This window comes from Peromyscus californicus, unplaced genomic scaffold (assembly GCF_007827085.1).
Source record: "Peromyscus californicus insignis strain IS unplaced genomic scaffold, ASM782708v3 Scaffold_8__1_contigs__length_139910024, whole genome shotgun sequence".
Classification (NCBI taxonomy): Eukaryota; Metazoa; Chordata; class Mammalia; order Rodentia; family Cricetidae; genus Peromyscus; species Peromyscus californicus.
Window position 1 is genome coordinate 33,203,597 of NW_026294606.1, and position 21,141 is coordinate 33,224,737.

Genomic DNA, 21,141 nt, shown 5'->3' on the forward strand with positions numbered 1-21,141 from the left:
GCCGCTTTATGCCTAACTAATCCCGTCCTTTCTAATAGTAATTAAGTTTAACTCTAAACACCAAGTACACATCAGTTCAAAATGTGTACAAATTACTTGGTAATTTTAAAATGGTGACTACTGCAAGTACTTTTATTCTGTATTCTGTCATTTTTATAATTCTTTGGCTTGTATAATATAAGCATATTTTCTCTATGTAGTCTACTTATAACTGCTGTAAAGTATAAGATCTTAATAAAAGCACAAATAATCCTTGTTGGTTATTGCTATACCCGCCTTATTACAAACTGTGTAACTGGCCAGTTAGCTGTACTAGTGTGTTGAGTGTTCACATCTTTAATTTTGTTTTCAAAATGCATTTCCTTTTCTAAACTATTGTTTTGGATGATGGTGAAACACATACCAGAAACAGGGCCTGGAACCAGACTGGGAAGCCCCACTGTGAGTGAGGTAGATGTGTGGTGACCGTGACTCCCTTGGGTTAATTTGGATTAAATTATTCCCTTTAAATTGAGGAAATCTCTCTGTTGGAGCTTCAAATATATAGAGTCAGAAGATCAAAGAGCATTTTTATCTGTTGACACAGGTCTAATTCGTGAGGAATTTGTAATTTTGCCTTGATACACCCACCCCCACCCAGCCTTGGCATTGAAATTCCTCTGTGTGATGCTTGAAAGGAATCCTATCCTGCCTCTGCCTGGAGGCTCCTGGCCCTACATGTTTGGTCAACAAGCAACAGTGGGTGGTCGGGCCACAGCACAGGACAAGGGCCCGCTGTGCACAGGAAAATGTGTTCAAAGGTGTTTAAGGGTGGTGAGGAAGTAGGCTGCCCTCCTGAGTCTGGGGCCGTGGATCACTGTTCCCCCACTATTGTAGACTGTGAGAAACTTGCCCCAGGAGGCATGAGGCATGAAAATACAGTGAAAGTATTCACCTGACTCCGCATCTGCATGCTTGCATTAAGTACTCTTTTGCCCTTTACGCTGTTTATGTGTAGAGCCTGTAAAACAATTTTAACCAATATTTGCATTTAAAATAGGAAAATCCTTGCTTTTTAAAATTTGATACATGATAATCAGGATATATGGCGCATGTTAAGGTTTCCTGGAAGCCTTTGGAGGCTTTCTTTTTTACAGTCTTCTTAAAGTCCCCATCACTGTTTTGAAACTGATTGATAGAAGTTCACACATTACGTTTGTGAGCTTCACAAGAGCTCTTTTTAAAACAATTAAAAGCTGAAGAGCTTTTATCTAGCAGAAATTCCAGTTTGCAAAAATAAAATCAGAAATGTTTCAAATACATAGCAAATTGTGAAAAATTGTCACGTGACTGGGACTGACTGCCTTTAGTGTTCCTGGGAAAGTAATGTGTGTTGCTACTTTTTCCCCCCTTCAAGACAGGGTTTCTCTGTGTAACAGCTCTGGCTGTCCTGGAACTCACTCTGTAGACCAGGCTGGTCTCAAACTCACTGAGATCCGCCTGCCTCTGCCTCCCTAGTGCTGGGATTAAAGGCGTGAGCCACCATGCCCAGCTGCTACTTCTAAATACAAATTTCCAACTCGTTTTCTCTTAGTAAAACAAGAGTTCTGTTCTGTGTTTATATTATTTCAAAAATAATTTCCAGATTTAATATTTGTTTCAAATTGTTTATATCTGCACGCTTCAAATTAGAAGAAAGAAACATACAAAGAAAAGCATTCTTTTTTAAGGATGTTGCTTCCACAAATTATAGAAATTTTTACTGGAAAAATAAGACACCAACTTTTGATTGTCAGCAATGAAGAAATGTCATTGTGTATGTGTTTATGTAAAGTGTCTTTAAAGGTCTTTTTCCCATCCAAGTACTAACCAGGCCCGACCTGGCGCACGCCTTTAATCCCAGCACTCGGGAGGCAGAGCCAGGCGGATCTCTGTGAGTTCGAGGCCAGCCTGGGCTACCAAGTGAGTCCCAGGAAAGGCGCAAAGCTACACAGAGAAACCCTGTCTCGAAAAACCAAAAAAAAAAAAAAAAAAAAAAAAAAAAAAAAAAAAAAAAAAATAAAGGTCTTTTTCTTTCAGACATTTGGCAAAACTATAAATTAGACACTAGTTTGTGGAAGCTGGGGATGCAGCTAGATGCTGAGGTTTCCTTCTAGAATTATGTCGGTATTATTGCCTGCACCAACACGAACTGTTAGAAGGAAGCACTGTGTTCATGACTTGTGCTGCAGGGCTGTGGTATCTCCAGAGTCATCTCTACATGGTAGCTCTTCAGTAGATAGATTCCACAGATCTCAGGGCAGGGAGGTGACCTCATTCATTCATTCACTCATTCATTCATTCATTCCGGGCATAGTTTGCATCTGTGCTCCTGTGAAGTGTAAACTTTATAATCATATAACACTGCTGATCAAGCCCCAAATTGTAGAGCTGGGGAGCAAAAAAAGTATATTTTCCATTTTGTTCATACAAATGATGCAATTGAAACTCTGAATCATAAAATCATATTTTAGAGGTAGAATAGTTTCATGGTTGCATTGTTAAAGCATTAATCTTTGTAGCTCCATTTTTCAACACACTGATCTGCTACTAATATCCATATAACTTCTTCTTCACATGAATTCCTGCCCCTGTTCCTAATGTGGGGGGACAGTTATTAAATAAATGTAGTAGCCTCATATTTGATGATGAGGCTTTTAAAGTTTCCCATGTGCTAGAGATGTAGCTCAGAGGTTAAGTGGAGACAGTCCTGATCCCCAGTACTGCCAGTAACCCCCCCCCAATTCTATTCAGCATAAATCGTAAGAGTTTGTTTTCTAAGAAAATTTATGTCCAAGAAAACAGTTGGTCAAAATTCATGTTAATTTAATATTATTTTGAAAAGAACAGGGCCAAACATGGCATCACAAAACTTTGTTCCCTCTCGCCTACAGAAGAGCCCAGTGCAAATACTCTAATGAAAGCCTAAACTTGAGTGGCACTGGAGACCATTCTCCTTGACTGATTCCCAGTGGCCAGGTCTGTGAAGTGTCAAAGAAAATAGACAAAGTGACATCGTCTTCAGTTGTATGTGCTTTAAACAGTTACTTCATTTTCAATTATGTCTATGTATGTGGGTCTGTGTGTGGGTCTGTGCACATACATGCCAGTGTCTAGGAGGCCAAAAGACTCCCCTGGAGCTGGTCCCATGTGGATGCTGGGAGCTGAGCTTACGTGGTCTGCAAGAGCCGCAAGTGCACTTAACCACTGAGTCCTCTCTCCAGTCCCAGGTGTATAGACTTTGTGTCATGAGCAATTATTTCAATCACATCATGAGGTACTTGTATTTTAAGGTAAAAACAATCAAGGGGAAAAAGGCTAACTTTTTCTGAATTATTTTAAAGTCTTTTGCTGATTTTATAGTTAAAACAAATGTGTTTCTTTTGTTCTTCATTGTCTTATAGGAATACTCACTGTCAAACTAACTTCATATTTGTAATCATTGAGAAATAAAAGTATTGAATCCTGTAACTGAAGCTTCAAAAGAATTGTCAGAATCTGCAAGGCTTTTTGATTTTTAACATGATATAGTTTGTGATAAATGGTTTGTTTTAAAAAAAAGTTTGAATAGCCGGGCGGTGGTGGCGCACGCCTTTAATCCCAGCACTCGGGAGGCAGAGCCAGGCGGATCTCTGTGAGTTCGAGGCCAGCCTGGGCTACCAAGTGAGTTCCAGGACAGGCGCAAAGCTACACAGAGAAACCCTGTCTCGGAAAAAAAAAAAAAAAAAAAAAAAAAAAAAAGTTTGAATAAATTTGCTCCCAAAAGCATAACCCTTCTAGTTTCCTGTAGCACACTGTGAGACCTTTCTTTTGTCAGAGGAAAGAAACTAAACCTTGGGGAAAGAAACTCATTCCTTGGTTAGTGCCCACTACTTAGTTGGAGGGTTTAAAGCTTGCGTGCAGCCCTGCAGCGCCACCTTCTGGTCATTCAACTCACACAGCACTTACAAAGATGTTCCAGGTGCCAGTTGGACCTGCTGGGCACATGCTATTTCATCTAACTTCTCTGAGTTACCCTTACTGGTAATGCTAGTGACCAGTTAAGAAAGTCTTTCCTGTGTAGCCAACAGAGCACTGATGAAGTGCTTTCTGGTGCAACAGAATATCCCTAATGCAGATTCTGTTATTAAAGAAATGATAAACCAATCTTTAAGTTTCAAAAGTCAAGCCTTGCTTAAACTCTAAATTATAGAAAACCATTTAAGTTAAAATACCAGTTACAGAGAAAAAAATTTCTGAGGATCCACTTAAGCAATAGTAATTGCAATATTTGTAGGAATGTAGATAATTTATTTTCATGAGACCTGGAAGTATTTCCTTCTTAATCATAAATATATAGCCTCAGATCCTATAAAAGTAATGTGCAACATATATTTATAAAATAAATGCATTTTGTGAAGTTTTTAATATCCATGTTTATAAACATTAGGAATTTTCAGGTATTTTTAATATGTTACTAAGTTTAAGCCCCTTTATATTTTTCTGGTACATCAGAAAATTCATGTTTTGACATTTCTTGAATTCCATAATTACTAACAATGAAGACTGTGTAAACTACAATGTAAAATGTCATAAATCATGAAAAGTTCCACCTAGATTTCTCTATTTCACGTGGAAAGGAATCAGTATAAGTTGTTCCGTTCTGCCTGACTTAACTCCTTTTGCTGTCACCATTCCAAAACGCTGTGCACGGGCAGCTGTCAGGGACAAGGGTTACCCCTGATCAGTCCACGATGGTGAGATGCAGGCAGCAGATTCTGCCCACAGTCAGGAGGCAGAGAGCAAGGAGTGCTGGGGCTCACCCAGCATCCCATACAATCTAGGACCCAACTTAGAGAATAGTGCTGCCCACTTTAGCATGGGTCCTCCCATCTCTGTTAACCCAGTCAACACAATCCCTCATGGCTATGGAGGAGACTCACCGACAAGGCCATTCCAGATCCTGACAGTTAATAGCAACCATCACACAGTTGTGGCATTTATGTTGTAAATATGTATGTGTGCAGCAGTATGAGAAACAAGGGCCAGAAGCTGGTATTTTCCTTTCTAAGCCTGGATCTTATTTTGTAGAAGTTGACTTCTTAATGTCTACATTTGTAGTGTAGCCCACATCTAATTTTGCTGTATTCATTCTTTTTTAAAAATTAATTAATTAATTAATTTTACACCCCGGCTGCAGTTTCCCCTCCCTCCTCTACTCCCAGTCTCTCCCCCTACCCCTCTTCCGTTCCCACCTTCCCCCATCCACTCCTCCATTTCTGTTTAGTAAAGGACAGGTCTCCATGAGTATCACCAAAACGTGGCATTTCACGTTGCTGCATTCATCATTAAATTATGCATTTACTGCACCAAGATGTCCCTTAGAATTTTGTTTTAAGCAAGAATGGTGGATTGAGTTTCCCCATGTGTCATAATGGAATGACTCTGTAGATCTGTTGAGGGCTATACATAGCTCGGTGGCAGAACTCTTAAATGAGGCTCTGAACTCAGTCCTCAGCACCATAAGAAATTAAAAAAAGCAAAAACCATTTGGAGAAAATTTTATTTAAATTCTGTATTTAAAAGAGTGCAATGGTTGAGCAGGAAATAGACTTGAAGAAGCTCTACATTCGATCAAATCACACAGTAATAGGTAATACCATTCTCTCTTCTAGGTAACCCAGGCCCGCACAGCCCCATGCTGGACCTGGATAATGATGTACGCCCCTCGGTGTTGGGTCATCTCAGCCAGACTGCATCACTGAAGAGAGGTAGCAGCTTTCAGTCCGGTCGGGATGACAGTAAGTTATCACCCCTACCTCTACGTGATCATTCATATTTGTACACCTCTGAGGGGATGTGGTAAAGAAGACTCCATTTCATACTTAAGAAAATTGGCAGGTGGTAAAAAGATGAAGGAGAATATGGTACTCTTGAGTTCCCCCCTGCTGCACAGGGTGGGCCCTGGAACCACACTACTTGGGTACAGGCCTGGGTGACTGAGCAACAGTATGCTAAGTACTTGTAGCCCTTCTAGCACTCCAGAGTGTCTGACAGCACTGTCCAGCCTCCGCGTCAGCCTCTGCCACTGCTGTGAACTGGGACAATTAATTTACCCATTAATCTGCTATAAAAGATCCGGTGAATTAAGCTTTTGGAATCCGTTTGCTGTTTTTACATACTAATTGTTAAGTCATTTTCCCATCTTAAAATGGTTTCAGTTACAATACTTACTACTGAATTTAAGAAAGGAGCTGAGTTTACTCTCTCTCTCTCTCTTTTTTTTTTCTCTTGTGTTTTTTGTTTGTTTGTTTTATCCCAGCCCCTATTTTGTTTGTTTTTAAGTCAGCGAGAAAAATCAGGATTCCCTCTTTTTCTTTGGTGCTACAGAATGCTTTTTATGATCAGCTGCTTTGAGACTTGTGTGTGGAGCGTGTGTGAGTATGGGTGATTAGATGTCTGCACTGCCCGCTGTATACATGCATGCGTAGAGTGCACGGGGACATGTCAGACCTTTCAGAGCTCCGCCAGCTCCAGTGACCACAGGGACTTGGGTTCTGCCCATGTTGCTTTCATTTCTTTCCCAGCAAAGAATACATGAGATAAGGAGACAGGTTAGTATTGCACAGTAGGAATGCAGAGCAGAGGCCAGAGAGCTACATGGTAGAATCACAGTGCTTTGAAATATTGTTCTTGGAGAAAATACCACGTAACTGCTATGGTCAGGCAAATCTTTAATGCTTCAGCTTAAAGAGTTTAATTTGGGAGCTGGAGAGATTGCTCAGCAGTTAAGAGCTCTTGCTGTGCTTGCAGATGGCTCAGGTGTGGTTCCCAGAACCCACATGGTGGCTCACAACCATCTGTAACTCCAGTTCCATGGGATCCAATGCCCTCGTCTCATACCTATGGGCAGCAGGCACCGTGATGCACATACATACATGCAGTCAAAACACACACTCACACAAGTCATTTAAAAACGGATTTAAATTAATTTCTTTCAAAGATTTTCTTGTTTTGGACCCCTGACACTCCTGGCCATGGCCTGTGCATTCCAGGCAACATGCTATCTGCCATCTGTAAAATAGTTTGGCGTTATCATTTACTTTTAGGGAAAATAGCCATGTTGTCCAATGAAATCTGCTTCTTGGTAGACTTGCCTGCTCTAGAAACTTTGAAGGCAGAGTTTGCTCAGTTATTCAACAGTCCACATAGATCAGGACAGCTGTCTGATAAGTTCACAGATAGTCTTTAGGTTTTCACTAGAGGAACAAATCAAAGTTTACAGTACCCTTAGATATAAAGAACTGTACCTTTTACTCGTGAAAATGAGTTTAAAACTTGCCCCCACAATATAGAAATGCTGTCAAGCATGCAGGGGCACTAAGCTGGCAGAAGGAAGCCTCAGTGGTTCTTAAGCATATGCAGGTCCGTGCTTGCATTCATGGCAATAACAGTTTTAAAGGCATTTAATACTTCAGCCCCACAAAGCCCCTGGGGATCTTGTTATGTTTTGTCTTGGGTTTGGGGGCTTATTGGTGAGAATAACACAAAGCTGCTGCTTTCCTGTTTCTTCTGCAAGTGGGCAGACACCCTTCACAGGCGATGCAGTCCCTTTTCAACGTTCCCTGTAGCTGTACTTTTTGAACCAGCAGGTTTTGGGGGACTTATTCTTTTGGCACATGTGCTAAATGAAGAGGATTTCTTTTAGTGAAAGCATCAGTTTTAACTAAAACATGGAAGATAGTCTTATCTGTTAGAAGGAAGCTTATTAATTTGAAAATTTCAAATGAAATAGTCTATATCTCAGAGAGAAAGGAAGTGCTCCCTGTATGAATATAGAACTACAGGAACCAGTAATGAGAAGTAGAGAGAGCAAACTTTGTTTCAAAAATAATTACAGGACATTTGAGAGTGATGAGAACATATTTATATTTGCTTGTATATATAAAAAGCATTTGGCAAAGAGTTACATGAAACCAGTAACAGTGGTTCTTTATCACCAACATGTAGGGGAGGGGCAAGAGCTAGCCTTCCACGTCTGTCATTGAAAGCTTATTTTCTGGAGGTTTATTATCAAGTCAGGACGGTAATAAACATTTAAAACTAAACCAGCCTCACCCCTCCCTCACTGGAATTCAAATGTCAGCACTTTCTGTCTGGTGTTTCTTTATCTCTGTCTGTCTTCACTCTTTCTGCCTAGGATGGAAGGACCTGTGATATGATGCAAGCTAGACAGATTTCTGACAAAGCCACAGGGCAGCCCTGCCTAGGGATATCTTGTAAAGAAGCCTGGGTTTGGCTATGGAGTGAATGGACACCCTACCTAGAGGCTGAGTAAGGGTTAGGACTGGACCCTAGAGTGTTCCTGGTGGCTGCTGTGTACTGGCCTGCCTGTGGCTGTGTAGGAAGCAGGCAGCAGGCAGCAGGGAGGTAGAGAGGAACCCATAGGCAGAGGGCACAATGATCTCATAGCTAAAGGTAGGAGAACCAGGAAATGGCCTGTATTCCTGAATTTCTCCATTTGTTTTCTACTGTTAACTGAGGTTTTAGTATACTTTTCATCTTATACTTCTGGGTCACGGGATGCTATTCTTTATGGGATTGCACTTGAATGTGTTCCTGATTCTTGACTGAATTTTCATCACCTAGGGTGTTTACTGATAACTTCCAGCAGATTTAGATTTGTCTCTAATCATTGTCAGCAGGCCTTAACTTGGGCCTTTCCTTTGCTGACTGGAGGTTTGACTTTTATTTATTTACTTTTAAGTGTTTTATTTCTAGAGTTTTTTTTCACTTTTATGTGTTTTGCATCACATGCATGCCCAGTGCCCTTATAGGTCAGAATAGGATGTCACATCCCCAGGAACTGGAGTTACCGATAGTTGTGAACCACCATGGGAGTGTTGGGAGTTGAACCCCAGTTCTCTGCCAGAACAAGTGCTCTCAACCTCTGTGCCATCTATCCAGCCCCCATGTTTGGCTTTTTAAAGAGGAACAAGGGTCAAGCACTGTCCTCCCAGGCCTTGGCAGCTGCTATACCCCTCCCTATGCCTGCCATTGCCAGTATGATGCTGAGGGAAATGCCTCCTCATCAGAAAGAAGGGAAGGGGGTGGGGTCACTGTGCCCCAGGGGGTTTTTCTTCCTGATTCAAATATGTATTCATAGTGTTATTCTTTTATCCTTTAGCATGGAGGTACAAAACTCCCCACAGAGTGGCATTTGTTGAAAAATTAACCAAGCTTGTGTTAAGTCAGCTGCCTAACTTCTGGAAACTCTGGATTTCGTATGTTAATGGAAGTCTTTTCAGTGAGGTAGGTATACACTTCTGACTGCAGGTGGAGCTGCTCTTAAAACTTAAGGTTTTGAGGTTCTCTTTTCAAGACTCAGAAGTCTAACACCTTTATCCATTTTCATATATTTTTAAAAATTTATAAAATTTATTGTAAAAGAAACTTTCAAGTAAATAAAAACATAACCTACAAAAATTAGCCATTTTCACATTTTTAAGATTAATCAAAAGCATTATAAATCTCTGTGACCTTGAACTTGTTATGTGATTGTCTAGAATGTAGTTTTCTTACTGTAAATGGGGAGTAGCAAGGTTCTCTGGCTCAGCAAGTGGTTCTGAAGGGCAAATGAGGTGCACATCTAAAGAAAGAAGACTAGAAGTTGTTTTAGAGATTCAGAATCAAGTGGAGTGCCAATCAGACCAAACTGTGTGGATGATGTTATGTATGACCATAGACAAGGAGGAACCCTGGAGCTGGGCCAAAGATCTGAGTTCCCAGTGGAAAGAACTTAGTAATCACAAATTGTCTGGTTCCTTACTTTGTTTGTACGTTTTATAAACCTGTACACTTTCAGGGTCAACATTTAGTGAGCATCTTTTTAACGTAATGTTTTCAATTTATTCCTTGAGAATCTCACATATGTATATAATGTATTTTGACCATATCTGTACCCTTTCTCCCTCTAACTCACCCTGGTTGCCCACAACAGTCCCCCTCCCAGCTTTATCAAGTAGCCCTAATCGCCTGTCTCCCACTACCACCCACAGAGCCCAGTGTGTGATGTCTATGCACATGGGAGCTGGACATCCACTAGGGTCAGGTGTAACCTTCCAGGACACATATCTCCAAAGAAAAATGATTTTTCTCCCTCAGCAACCAATGTCTGTCAGTAGCTCCTAGGGTAGGGTTGGGGCCTCTAGAGCTGTACCCTGTCCTGCTTGAATTTTGTGGGCTTGACTTTGTGTAGGTCATGGTTGAGTAAGCACAGCTGCTGTGAGTTCATGAGTGCAGCAGACATGGCGTGCCCAGAAGGCAGCACTTCTCCCATCACATCCCAGCATTTCTCCCTGGCCTCTGGCTCTTCAGTCATTCTGCAGCTTCTTCTGTAGGTGGCCCGCTTAGGGCTGAGCGTTCAGTCACTTATTCTTGGCGCTTTGACCATTATGAGTCTCTGCCCACTACAGAGAGAAGCTTTTCTCCTCAAGGTTGATAGCAGCACAATTACTAGCCTATTTCCTGAGCAATTGAATTCATACTCAGAAAGACTTTATCTATACCTATTTTGAAGTGTGCTCCCTCTTTTTCCTCCAGCAGTTTCAGAGTGTCAGGTTTCATGTTGAGGTCCTTGAGCCATTTGGTGTTGAGTTTTGTACAGATGAGCTATAAGGATCTAGTTTCATCTGCTTGTAGGCGTTGAATTTTCTTAGTGCAGTTTGTGGAGATGCTGTGCTTTCTCCAATGTATGTTTGTTATCTTTGTCAAAAATCAAGTGGCTATAGGTATGTAGGCTTATTTCTGGGTCGTCTGTTATTTTCCATTGACCTCCATGTCTGTTTTTGAACCAGTGTTGTACTGTTTTTATGACTGTGGCTCTACAGTATAGTTTGAAATCAGGGATGGTTATACTTCCAGCAGTATTATCTTCACTCAGGAGTGCTTTAGCTCTCTGGGATCTTTTTTACTGCCATATGAATTTTAAGATTTTGTTTTTCTATTGAAGAATGTCTCTGGAATTTTCAAGACTTTTAACAGGAAAGGATGCTGGATTTTGTTAAGCCCTTTCTGTGTCTATTAAGATGACCATGTGATTTCTGTCCTTGAGACCATTATGTAATTTATAACATTAGTTGATTTATGTATATTTAATGATCTCCAGACCTCTGGAGTAAAGCCCACTTGTTTGTGATAAATAAATGTGTTCTTGAATTGGTTGGGAAGTATTTTTTTAAACATAATTTCCTTATTGACTCTTTGGGAATTTCACATCATGTACCCTAATTCAGCTTACCTCTTCATCCCCCCATATCCTCCTCTTACTCCTGCAGTGCTCCCTGAAAAGAAAATTAAAAAAGAAACAAACCCCTCAAAACAAAGCAGGCAGGCAAACAAACAAAAACAAGAACAAACTCTTCGCTTCTCCTTCTTTCCTGTTTCTCCAACACTTCTTCACCCGTCCTGGTGGCATGGGGCCCTCAGTGTGTCACATAGTCTTCCCTTTTGTCCAGTCAGCTTACTAGCAAATGTTCATCGCAGTGAGTCACTAGTCTGGTTCAAGGCTTCTGGTTTCTGATATACCATCTCACTGGGTTCTCAATGGAACTCCTCTGGGATATTCCATGGCCTGAGTCATGGTGATCCTGTGGGTATTGTTTCACAGGACTAGTTCCTGCATGAGCTCCAGCAGGTCCAAGATGGAGTAGATGTTAGGGTGGGCCAACCCAAGGCTTGATTGTGGGCCTGGGTGGTAGCTGAGCTGGTCAGTCTGGACCACTGGGGCCACCTGCCTCAGGTGAGGGGGCGGAGCCTGCTCCCCTACACCCATGCTGTCAGGGGTGGGTCTCCCTCACCTGTGGTGAAGGGTGGGGCCATCTCTCCTAAGAGCAAGGGTCAGCTCTCTCATGAGAGAGAGGGCCAGCTGTCTTGCTGCAGTGTCCAGTGAGAGGCAGGGCCAGCTTTCCCTGGGCCAGCAAAGGGCGGGGCCAACTCATGATGGACCTCTGATTTTATCACTCATGGTTCCTATGGACCCCTGATGTGACAGGGGCCACAGACATCAGCACAAACCCCAGCTGCAGCTGGACCACGGGCCCAGATGTGGCCCTAGGCAGTAGCTCTGCCCAATTCAACACTGGTTTCAGGTGGAAGTGGCAGCCACTCCAGATCAGGATGACTCAGGCAGTAGCATGGCCCCCTGACAACAAGGCCACAGGCCCAGGCTTCCATGTGGCCTTTGGTGGCAACATAGACCTCAGACTTCACCACAGACTGTGGCTATGGTAGGATCAACCATGGTTCCAGACATGGTCCTTGGCAGCAGCTCGAGTCTGGATGTCACCATGGCCCCAGGTGGTGGCAAAGGCTACCCAGATTGGCGTGGCCCCAGTGGCATTGTGGTCCCTGGACACTAACACAGCCCCAGTTGGAAGCCCAGACCCCTGGAATCAGCATGGTCCTTGATGGCAGCAGGAGCCACGGACATCAGCTGAGACCCGAGCTGCAAAAGAGCCTTGGACTCAGACATGGCCTCTAGCAGCAGCCCTGGCCTGGACGCCACTATGGCACTAGGTAGTAGCATGTGTCACTCATATGTGTATGGCCCCCGGATGCAGCATGACCTTTGGGCACCAACATAGTCCCTGGTGCCCTGATCAAGACCCCAGGCAACCACACAGCCTTTGGTTGCACCAGGAACCACAGACGTCGGCTCAGACTCTGGCTGCTGTAGGATCATGGCTGTAGGACCCAGACATGGCCCTCAGCATCAGTCCAGACGTGGACAACACAAGGACCCCTGGTGGCAGCACAAGTCACCCAGACCAGTGTGGCTCTGACAGTGGCATGGCTCTCAGACCCCAACAAGGCCACGGGTTGCAGCCCAGGCCCCTGGCTTCCATGTGACTTTTGGTGGCAACATGGGCCACAGACATTAGCACAGACCCTGGCTGTGGTAGGACCAAGGACCCATCCATGGCCCTTGGCTATAGCCTGGCCCGGACATCACCATAGCCCTGGGTGGCAAGCAGATCTCCCATGTCAACCTACTTCTTGTCACCTTCATTTCTTCCTTTCTGCCTCCTTCCACAGCATGTGAACCATTCCGCTTCTCTTCCTCTTCATTTCTCCACCACATATTTGCTCATTATGATGGGACCCACCTGCCCAGCTCCTCAAGGCACTGAGTAGGCCCATGGATGTCTTCATGCCAGCCAGGTCCTTGAGGGCCCCAGCTGGCCTGTGTTTGGCTAGCTCCTGCCTGAGCAGAACCTGCATCAAGGGAGTCTTGGATGTCTTCCCATCAGCTAGTACCTTGAGGCTCCCCCACCCCCCCACCTCCGGCTATGCCCCTGAGGGATCAGCCTTAGCTGTCTGGGGTGGGGGTGAGTTTCTTCCCGACAGCCATGTTGGGAAGTATTTTGATGATTTTTAGGTTGTTGTTCATCAGGGAGATGGATCTGTAATTTTTGTTTTTCTTTAATCTTTGTCTGGTTTGCATTTCAGGGTAATACTAGCTTGGTTAGAAGAGTTTGGTAATGTCCTTTCTATTATGGTATAGCTTGAGAAGTGTTGGTGCTAGACTCAGCATGGTGTAGATCTTTTTAAAATGATTTCATCTTGGTTTAATTTTGATAAGTTACGTGCCTGTAGGAATTCACACATTTCTTACAGATTTTCCAGTCTAGTAGAGTATTTTTTGTTTCTTTGTTTTTTTTTTTTTTTTTTTTTTGGTTTTTCCGAGACAGGGTTTCTCTGTGTAGCTTTGCGCCTTTCCTGGATCTCGCTCTGTAGACCAGGCTGGCCTCGAACTCACAGAGATCCGCCTGCCTCTGCCTCCCGAGTGCTGGGATTAAAGGCGTGCGCCACCACCGCCCGGCTTGTTTCTTTGTTTTTGAGACAGGTTTTCTCTGTGTAGCCCTGGCTGTCCTGGAACTCCATCTGTAAACCAGGCTGGCCTCAAATTCACAGAGATCCACTGGCCTCTGCCTCCCAGGACCTGGAATTAAAGGCACAGGCCACCACCACTTGGCTAAGTTGGTTTTGTTGTTGTTGTTGTTTGTTTGGTAATACAACAGATAGCTCTGAAATTCAGAAAACCATTATGTATTACCTAAAAACAATACTAAATTGGGGCATCAGCTGAGTGATACCTGCTTGTTTCCTAGGTTCGTTTGCTTGGAGTATGAGACTCCATCCTTTTATCTGAAGGTACTGTCTATCTTTTAGGGGAGGTACATTCCTTGGAGACAAGAGATAGATAATCTTTGCTTTTTGATTCAGTGTACTAGCTTGTGCTTTTTGAATGGGGAATTAAGACCATCAGTATTCTGAATTTTGATTGAAAGCTGTCCTGAGTTCCTACCATCTTGATGATCTTGTAGTGTTTTGTTTCTTCCCTTTTTCTCTTGCTTAACTATAGTTCTAGTATGGCTCATTCTTTATTGTGGCCTTGTCAATGGACTTGTTTTTTCTCTTTGGTCTGAAGTATTCCTCTAAGTGTCTTCTGTAGAGCATAGTGTCATAAGTTCCTTTATTTTGTTTTATTATGAAAAGTTTATTGTTCCTCTAGTTATGATAGGTCACTTTATTAGATATATAGTGTAGTCTGTGTAGACAGTTGTTGTGGAAACTATGGTTTCAGATTAATAGTCTACTCATGTGACCTGGTGTTCTCTCTTGTTGCTCTCAATATCTTTTTTTTTTTTTTTTTGTCTGTATGTTTAGTGTTTTTATTATGATCTGACATGAGGAGGTTCTTTCCTGGTCTTGTCTGTCTGGTGCCCTAAATGCCTCCTTTGTCCCGAGTGGCATCGCTTTTCTTAACTCTGGGTGTTTTCTATTATGATTCTTTTGAAAATGCTTCCTATGCCTTTAGGACAAGATTTTTCTCCTTCTATGTCAAGTAATTTTGGTTTGGGGCTTTTCAGAGTGTCAGGTGTATCTTCAGATGCTCATTAGTACCTTCCTATTTGTTATCTTTGTCCTTGTTGGATTGTTCAGGCTCCTCTACTTTGCCTTAACCTCAGATTCTGTCCTCTCCTTCCCTGATTCATTCTATCACTGAGACTCCGTAGAATTTTTTTTTAACTTAATGGTTTTGTTTCAACATTTAGCTTTTCTCTTAGTTGAATTCCTGCTTCATGTCATCTATCACCATCCTTATTTTTTTCAGCTATTTGATTGTGTCTTTGAACACACCTGAAATCATTATTTCAAGTTCTGTGTCTGGGATTTCATGTAACTTACTCTCACTAGATGGCATTGTTGTAGGGTTAATAATTTTTGAAGAAGCTATGTTGTCTTATTCAATTTCTTTTGTTACTGCATTGTAATTTATACATCTGGTGTTATTTTGTTTTGTATATTATATTATATTTTGTATATTATATTATCAGCTACTGAAATGTTTGCCTTGAGTAAACAATGCCTTGAGTAAATTGTTAGTGGGGAAAGCAGCCACATCTGCATGCGATTACCACTGTGCAAAAGTCATATTAGCCGATTAATAACAGTGGCCTCTTTGACTTCAATAGCTCCTGGAGGATAAACAACTGAGAATGGTATGGAGTGAACTTGGATTTTAGTTAATATGATTAGGAGTGGGAAAGAAGTAGGGTTGATAAAGAGAAGAGTTGAGGATTAGATCAACTTAAAAAAATTGAAGTGGGTAAAGTAGCTGGGAGGGGAAAGTCAGGATACTGTTGGGTCCACGTATCATAGGAAGTATTAAATATGTGGAAAGTTGCAATCAAGAAGGAAAAGGATGAGGGGGTAAGTATGAGAGAAAGAAGAAAAGATGTGGCAATGAGTGAATATGTGAGATGTGGCTGAAGAGTATACTGAATGCCGTAGTAAACTGGGTGGAAAAAATACACAACATCCCTAAGACCCTACTGGGCAATAGACAAGCAAGAGCAAAACCATCCTAAGTTATACAGTCAAGAGTGTAGTAGAAAGTAAGCAGTGAAAACAGCACTTAGGGAGTGGATTGCTGGCACAGCTGCTCTGAGTTAAAAGGTGAAGCTCTCAGATCTCGAGTTCTAGCAGGTTCCTTGGGGTGCCGTGTAGAGGAGAGAATGGGAGTCTGTGGTCTCTGCAGACTCAGCAGTCTTAGGATTCTGGTGTGTCAGGGAGGGGAGGTTGTAAGTCCTTTTCTGTAGTTCCCTTTGGACCTCTGCACTCCACCTTGGCCTCTTCTGGCCTTGCAGGTCTTGTGTATGTGAGGAGCAGCACTTCCCTTGCCATTTCTCACGTTTATTGAGTGTCTTAATCACACTGTACATCTGTCCCCAATCAGGAGGGTGTGAAAACGATGTGCATCCAGGAGAAATGCACTTTGAATTGTAATCACTTTATGGGCTGGTGAGAAGTACCATTGTTATCTCTTCAAGTACATATCTTGAGGAGAAACAACTAGGAGCTGTGTGCTAAGTTATTCAGCATGCAGCCCAATGGTAGAGTCTTGTCTAAAAAGCAGTAGGCCCAGAGTCTGATCCTGGGGTCATGTCCCACCAGAATTACCCCAGTATTTGAAATGACGTTGACCTGGCACATACAGATATAAATAAGGTTTAGTAGCATCGGAAGGTAGTGGACTGATGAACTTCTATAGTAGCACAAAAGAATGCCAAGGTAGATTAATGCATATGGACAACAAGTCCACTAGACAATGAATTTGAAGCCGTGTTACTTATTTCCAGCCAATGTTTTATTCCAGTAATTTGGGTTATTTCTCTTTTTGTTTTGTTTTTGTTTTTGATCAAGATAGAGTTACTCTGAGTAGTCCTGGGTATCCTGGATCTCACTCTGTAGACCAGGCTGGCCTTGAATACAGATATCTACCTGCCTTTGCTTACTGAGTGCTGGGATTAAAGACATGCACCACCACCACCCAGCTGGATCTTTTCTTGTAGGTGGCACATCTCACATGCAGAGTAGTTGCTTTGTGTCTTTCAAGAGTCATAAAGTTGACAAATGGTTTTGATCTTTTGCTATCTCAGTTAAAATAGAACATATTTCCTTATCCTACCTAGTTGGAGTAAATATATAACTATTTTGTTGTAGATGAAAACTGTGACCTACTTCAAATTTCATGACAGCATACTGTTGAAATGAAAATAAATGTATTTTAATTTACTGAATTGACTATGCCTGTGATGTTTCTTTCTATTTATGTTCATAACTTTATTTTAAAGTTTATTGGAACAAGTATGAATCTCTTCAGAAACTCAGCATGTTCTTAGAGCATTTATTCTCTATGGAGAAGACTGGAAGCCACCACAGGAAAGTAGCAAGAAGAGTTGGAAAGTGTGCCCGTGCAGTCAGTCTGTGAATGAAAGCAGAAACTTGATTAAGTGGACATTGGGAGGAGGCCGGCACTTTAGATAGTTGATAACAGAGGAGCTTTAAACACACTTCACTTAAATGTCCTGTTTTTCTTATTGTAGAACTATGGTGGTTTATTAAGAGCTCATTCGTGAAAAGTTTCTAGCAGTTTGAACAATAGTCACTTTTTAAAACGATTTGGGCCCATGTGAATCAGAACAGTGAAATCTGCCGTTGGGCTCACCACAAACTGGTTTTGGTCTGTGTGTGCAGGAAAGAACTGAGGCTTTAGTTAACGAAATGGGTAATAATACTATCACTCTGTGGGTTTGCTTCAAATGTAGTGTATTTTAAAACATCAAGTAATTGATAATCATTAGGAATCAACATTTTAAAAGTCCTAGAACTTTAAGCAAATTTAAATGTTATTAAAAGTTAAAAAATTAGATTTGCTTTTAAATAGGGCAGGCCTTATGAACCTACATTCTATATCGGGATTGCTCAGTTCTGTAATATCAAAACAATCACAAACTGTTCCCATCACTCAAAACTCTCAGCCCCTCTGCTCTCCATTTTGTTGACAGGTCTCTACTGTTTCAACAGTACTGAGTTCACCAGGCTTTTCAGGAGCCATAGTGTAGCATAGAGTAGTGTAGCATATAGTATAGTATATTATGTATAGCACAGTAAGTATAGTATGCTATACCCTGGTGTCTGGCTAGTCAGTCACAACAAGACTTGAAACCTAGTTGATTTTGGAAAGCATTTAGATCAGCGCAGATTGAAGGTAGAAATGCTTTTGAAAGCATGTTCAGAACAGGATCTTTACCATAGTATGCCAGGTACTGATACACACACTTTTATTTACATGCTATACATCTGCACACACGTAGCATGCATTCATAAATACATTCTAAAATACTCAAATACTATGTAAATAAAACAGTGACTGAGATAAACTTTACTCTCTTCCCTTATTGAAGAAGCCAATTAAAAGTTAATTTTTAAGAACTTATCCTATTTCTGTGAATGTCTATGAAAAGAACAAAGCCAAGCTTCTAATGAAGATGATCAATGGGATGCAGAGGAAAATGGACTCAGAAGACATCATTTTTCACCTGAGCTTTAGCATACAAGAAGTAGACAAAGGAGCTCCCACAGCACATGTATCATCAGGGGAAGGCTCTGAGTGAGCCCTGGATTTCACAGGTCCTAGCAGGCTTAGGGTTGGGGTCAGCCTGGAAGCGCAGTGGGCCAGCTGCCTTTTGGAGAGAATCATGGGAAGAAGCCATAGGGCTGTGTGTTCAGGAGGAATAGGGATGGGAGAGTTATTTTCAGTGGAGGTGGAGAGAAAGTAGTGGTGTAGTTTGCATTTAGAGGTGGTGTGTAGGCCTTGCTGGTGGATCATGGGGAGAGATGAAGGCAAACATTCAGATACAGCAATGAAACAGGTTTCTGGCTAAGAAGGTGCCATTCACAAAGTCTGTCTTGGAGAAGACTTGCCAGGTTTCTGTTTCTTACTGTGCTACATGTGAGGTTTCTGTGAATTATTCAAGAGGTAGTAGGTAATTGAGATCTCGGAGTCTCAGAGGTTTTGGGCTACAGATACCTATATGGGAGATAATATGTAAAACTATAGGCAAAATTAATTAGAGAAGATAGAAGAGAAAAATGTGTCACAGCTAAGATCTGACAAATGATAGCGTTCAGAGGGCTGCTGTGTATCACTTAGTGAGCTGGACAAAGCAGAAATGAGATCAGTAGAGCCCTGTGGTTTGGCGGGGGGAAGAGAGGAGCATTCTTGGTATGATCCCTTTCTTGCTGCAGCGGCAGCTCACCTGTGCACATGGCTGCTCCCTTGCAGCATTCAGGCTGACCCAGAGCTTACCTATCATTACTGAACACCTAATTTTGGCACTTCCCTGCTTACTCCACTTTGGGTATTTCTCATTTGTATTAAAAATAAAGATATAAACCATCTTGTTTTGCAAAGAATTTGGAATGGCAGAAGGCAGTAAACCCAGGAGTTAGCTTTTTCAGTGATTATGAGGTAAATTTGCAATTTACATTTTTAAGTTTCAAAGCAAAGGTATATTTTTACAAAGGAAAAATGATAAAAGCTGCACAGCTTAATGTGAAATTTTAAGACACATAAGTTAAAGGGTATGTGCTATGTATGTTGAATAGTTGTTCTTAAAACAGTCTAACCCTCTTTTTACTCATTCATGTCAATAATGTTCATGTATAAGCCAGCTCCACATGCTGTGTCTCTAGCATGTGTAATATATATGCATATATAAAGCATTACTTGTATTCTCACATTAATTTCAGGGTAATATTGTAATTATTTATGATGTGCCTATTCTTAACTTGAAAGGTCTTTTGACATGTCTTTAACCTTAACCAATAATACCTTTAAATTTTAAACTTAACAGTTATGTTTTGTATTGTGTTACTGAAGTATCAGAGTTTATTTTTGCAGTGTTTAATTTTGTTATTCTTTATCTAAAAAGATCATAAGCTTGTCCTTTGGGGGGTATTTTATGTAGTAATATTTGGTTGTCAGAACATTTATTAATACAAAACTAGAAGAATTTCTGTTGAACAGATTTCTCTTAACTATAAAAACTATCCACACATTAAGTCCAGAAAAGCGTAGGCTTTATGAGTAAACAGAAATAAATAACTCTAGAATGGTAGAGTGTATTCTGTAAGGTACGCTGTAAAGAAGACAGTGATTTATAAATGAAAATAAGTGACAGGTGCAGTGCTTGTGTTTATAATAAATATTTACAGAAGAAATGGAGCAGATGTCCTGGGGAGCGTTCCATTAATTCAGAGTTTACTCTTCCTTTGTTCCTGTGCCAGACAGTGAGGCATGATGGGAAGAACACCATCATGGACACCATACACTGTGGTTTAATTGTATAGATTGTTGATGAAAAATGGCACGCCCAATTCACCTACAAAATTTGTAGTTTCAGCTTGATTATTGGTTTTGTACATAGATTTAGACTAGAACTTAGAAAGAGGCAAGCTAACTTCTTTCAGAATAAGAAAGGTTTTTCTGATTATGTCTTAGCGTTTCATTTAATCAGGTCAAGTTTCATGTCTTCATGTATAGATGTTAAAGCATTTCTTAACTTTTCTAAGTTATTTCTAAAAGAGAGCTAATATTTGCTTGTTTTTCAATTTCTAAGACTGCTGAGAAGTCAGGCCAGATTGAAAGATCAAAGAATGTAAGGCAGAGACAAAATGATTTCAAGGTAAGTGAGCAATGAGAATGTCAACTTTCAGAGCACTGGGTTTTCTCTCCCAGCATTACTGAAGACTTTATAGGCAAGATACATATTATCATTCAGCACAATCTTTACCAGATTATCATAATGCAGTTTTGCCTTTCATTTTCTAGAAAATGATTCAGGAAGTGATGCACTCCCTGGTGAAGCTGATCCGGGGAGCCCTGCTCCCACTCAGCCTCAGAGAGGGTGATGGAAGGCAATATGGAGGCTGGGAGGTGCAGGCAGAGCTCTCAGGGCAGTGGCTTGCACATGTTATCCAGACCATAAGGTAAGTATGGACCCGTGGGAGTCACACTCAATGAACGGGCTTGGCGGGTTTACATATATCTGTTTGCATTGGTGCTTTTTGAAGATGGTCAATACCCCAGGGTAGGATGTGTTGCTTTACCTGTCAATGAAGAGTTACCTTTCTATCTCTCTGTCCTGCTGCTTCTCCTATTTCTCACTTATAATCTAACCAAGCTGCTATTAAACATTCCTGGTGTTTGTGCTGGATGAGAGTGTCATACTG

The 21,141-nt window shown here is 41.5% G+C and overlaps 1 protein-coding gene across 5 annotated transcripts in view; it reads left to right on the top strand.

Moving 5' to 3' along the window:
* Positions 1-21,141, top strand: part of Exoc2 (exocyst complex component 2) — a 180,306-nt gene that overhangs the window by 91,906 nt on the left and 67,259 nt on the right. For all 5 annotated transcript variants that reach the window (XM_052726869.1, XM_052726873.1, XM_052726870.1 and 2 more), the window contains 4 exons: positions 5,673-5,798; positions 9,185-9,309; positions 20,529-20,594; positions 20,741-20,898. In XM_052726869.1, coding sequence (XP_052582829.1) covers positions 5,673-5,798; positions 9,185-9,309; positions 20,529-20,594; positions 20,741-20,898 — 475 coding nt within the window. The remainder of the gene's footprint in view (positions 1-5,672; positions 5,799-9,184; positions 9,310-20,528; positions 20,595-20,740; positions 20,899-21,141) is intronic.